The sequence below is a fragment of the Aplysia californica genome, unplaced genomic scaffold, assembly GCF_000002075.1.
Source record: "Aplysia californica isolate F4 #8 unplaced genomic scaffold, AplCal3.0 scaffold00737, whole genome shotgun sequence".
NCBI classification, from domain to species: Eukaryota; Metazoa; Mollusca; class Gastropoda; order Aplysiida; family Aplysiidae; genus Aplysia; species Aplysia californica.
The window spans coordinates 14,139-15,736 of record NW_004798007.1 but is presented as its reverse complement, the minus strand read 5'-3'; the positions used below and the strand labels follow the sequence as shown (position 1 = coordinate 15,736).

General features: G+C 45.6%; 1 protein-coding gene across 1 annotated transcript in view; it reads left to right on the top strand.

The window, feature by feature from the left end:
• Positions 1 to 321: 321 nt before the first annotated feature.
• The window catches only part of LOC101859047, a gene marked incomplete at its 5' end in the record, with an annotated part of 3,099 nt that continues 1,822 nt past the window's right edge, over positions 322 to 1,598 (top strand). The window contains 1 exon segment of the mRNA XM_005108949.2: positions 322 to 656. Within this exon segment, the coding sequence (XP_005109006.1) occupies positions 473 to 656 (184 nt within the window).

The following is a 1,598-nucleotide window of genomic DNA, read 5'->3' as shown; positions in this document are numbered from 1 at the left end:
CACACACACACACACACACACACATTGTATGGCCTGTTATGCAGATGTGAAGTGTCATTCTTTGGTCACACCGACCCATGGTCGCAGTGTGTCGAATAGGAAGTTTATGTTGAATGCTTTTTTTGTCGGTGCCTTACATAGCTGTTTAATACTCTCTCTCTCTCTCTCTCTCTCTCTCTCTCTCTCTCTCTCTCTCTCTCTCTCTCTTACAGGCACGGGTCGTATTCACACCAAACATCCGTGTTCGTGTGGTATCATGTGTGAGACGCACGAAAGAATTTATTGCTTATCTGGGCCCTTTCTGTGTTCCCACCAACTGTGCGTGTTCATGCGGTAGTGATAGTTTGTCGTTCGTGCGTGTGGTGTGTTTTATGGCAGCCATGAAATTTCATCCGTCTGCTCTCGTGTAGTGACCGACCGCTTACTCGCTCAGTCCAATAACCAAGAGGACCACAAGGCAAAGTGCAACTCTATGAACTGTGTTCTCAGTCCTCACTTCCATCGACAATCACCAATGGAAAATTGTGATAATGAACTTGTTATCGCCGCAGTCCAAAAAGCACAAGCGCTCTATGACAGAACACACAAATTGCACGCAAACAGACAGTTCCTTCATCAAGCATGGAAAGACATTGGACAAGAATTGAACATTGATGGTAAGCAAAATCTATTTCTACATATGATCGCTTTTAAAGACAAGCAGGCTAACCCAGATTCGGAGTTTTCCAGAAATCTTGACCTACACCAAAAGTGGGCATTGCCCTACCTACAATAGGAGACGTTTGGCTTCATTGGTGTGTATATATGTTTGGTTGTAGAGAAATCTCCCATTGTCTTTCAAAGAAATTGAACAAGGTACAAAAACGTTACTTTCGATTTCTCAGAACATCATTTTTCCGGGATAGCACCCTTGTGCTTAAAAGCGACCTTATATATTTATCCAAAAATGTTTTAAAAATACATCGTCCTTAATGTCCGAGCCCTTTCTCATCTGATTTTGCTATAGGAAAAGAAGGGAAAAAAAGGGTGATGGTTTTTTAGACGAGTCGGGCGCGATCGGCTTGTGCCACGATAGCCGGTTTGCGCTCTCAATCCGGCTAGCAAACCGCCTCGACCAGACCCGATCCCCTCCTAATGGCCTAATGGGCACCCCGTATTATGTGAAATGCTCCCTGTCATGCTCGGAACCGGGATCGGTCATCTGATGATTTTGTCAGGTGGTCTTGGGTTTGGAGGGTTGGGCTCATTTCGGAGAGTCAGCGCCAGCAGAAAGGAAGCCTGTGTGTGGTTCCTGTATTTTCACCAATTTTGTCGGGCACTGTGATGACCTTGACAATTTCTGTAGCAAGATTCACTCCTGCAGCTATTGGCTGAAGGAGTTTTAGTCTCATTTGTGCAATGTTGCCAAATGCCATTTCAACAACTCCCCAGGGGGCTCACGTGGCCCAGAGGTTAAGGTGTTCGCCTCTTATTCAATAGGTCCAGGGTTCGAATCCGGATAGTGACAGAAATTATTCTTCTCTAAATTGTCTCGTTTCCTCTCGTTTCCTGCTCTCAAGCAAAGTTCTGTCGCCCGCAACTCCTCTCTCACACCCCCC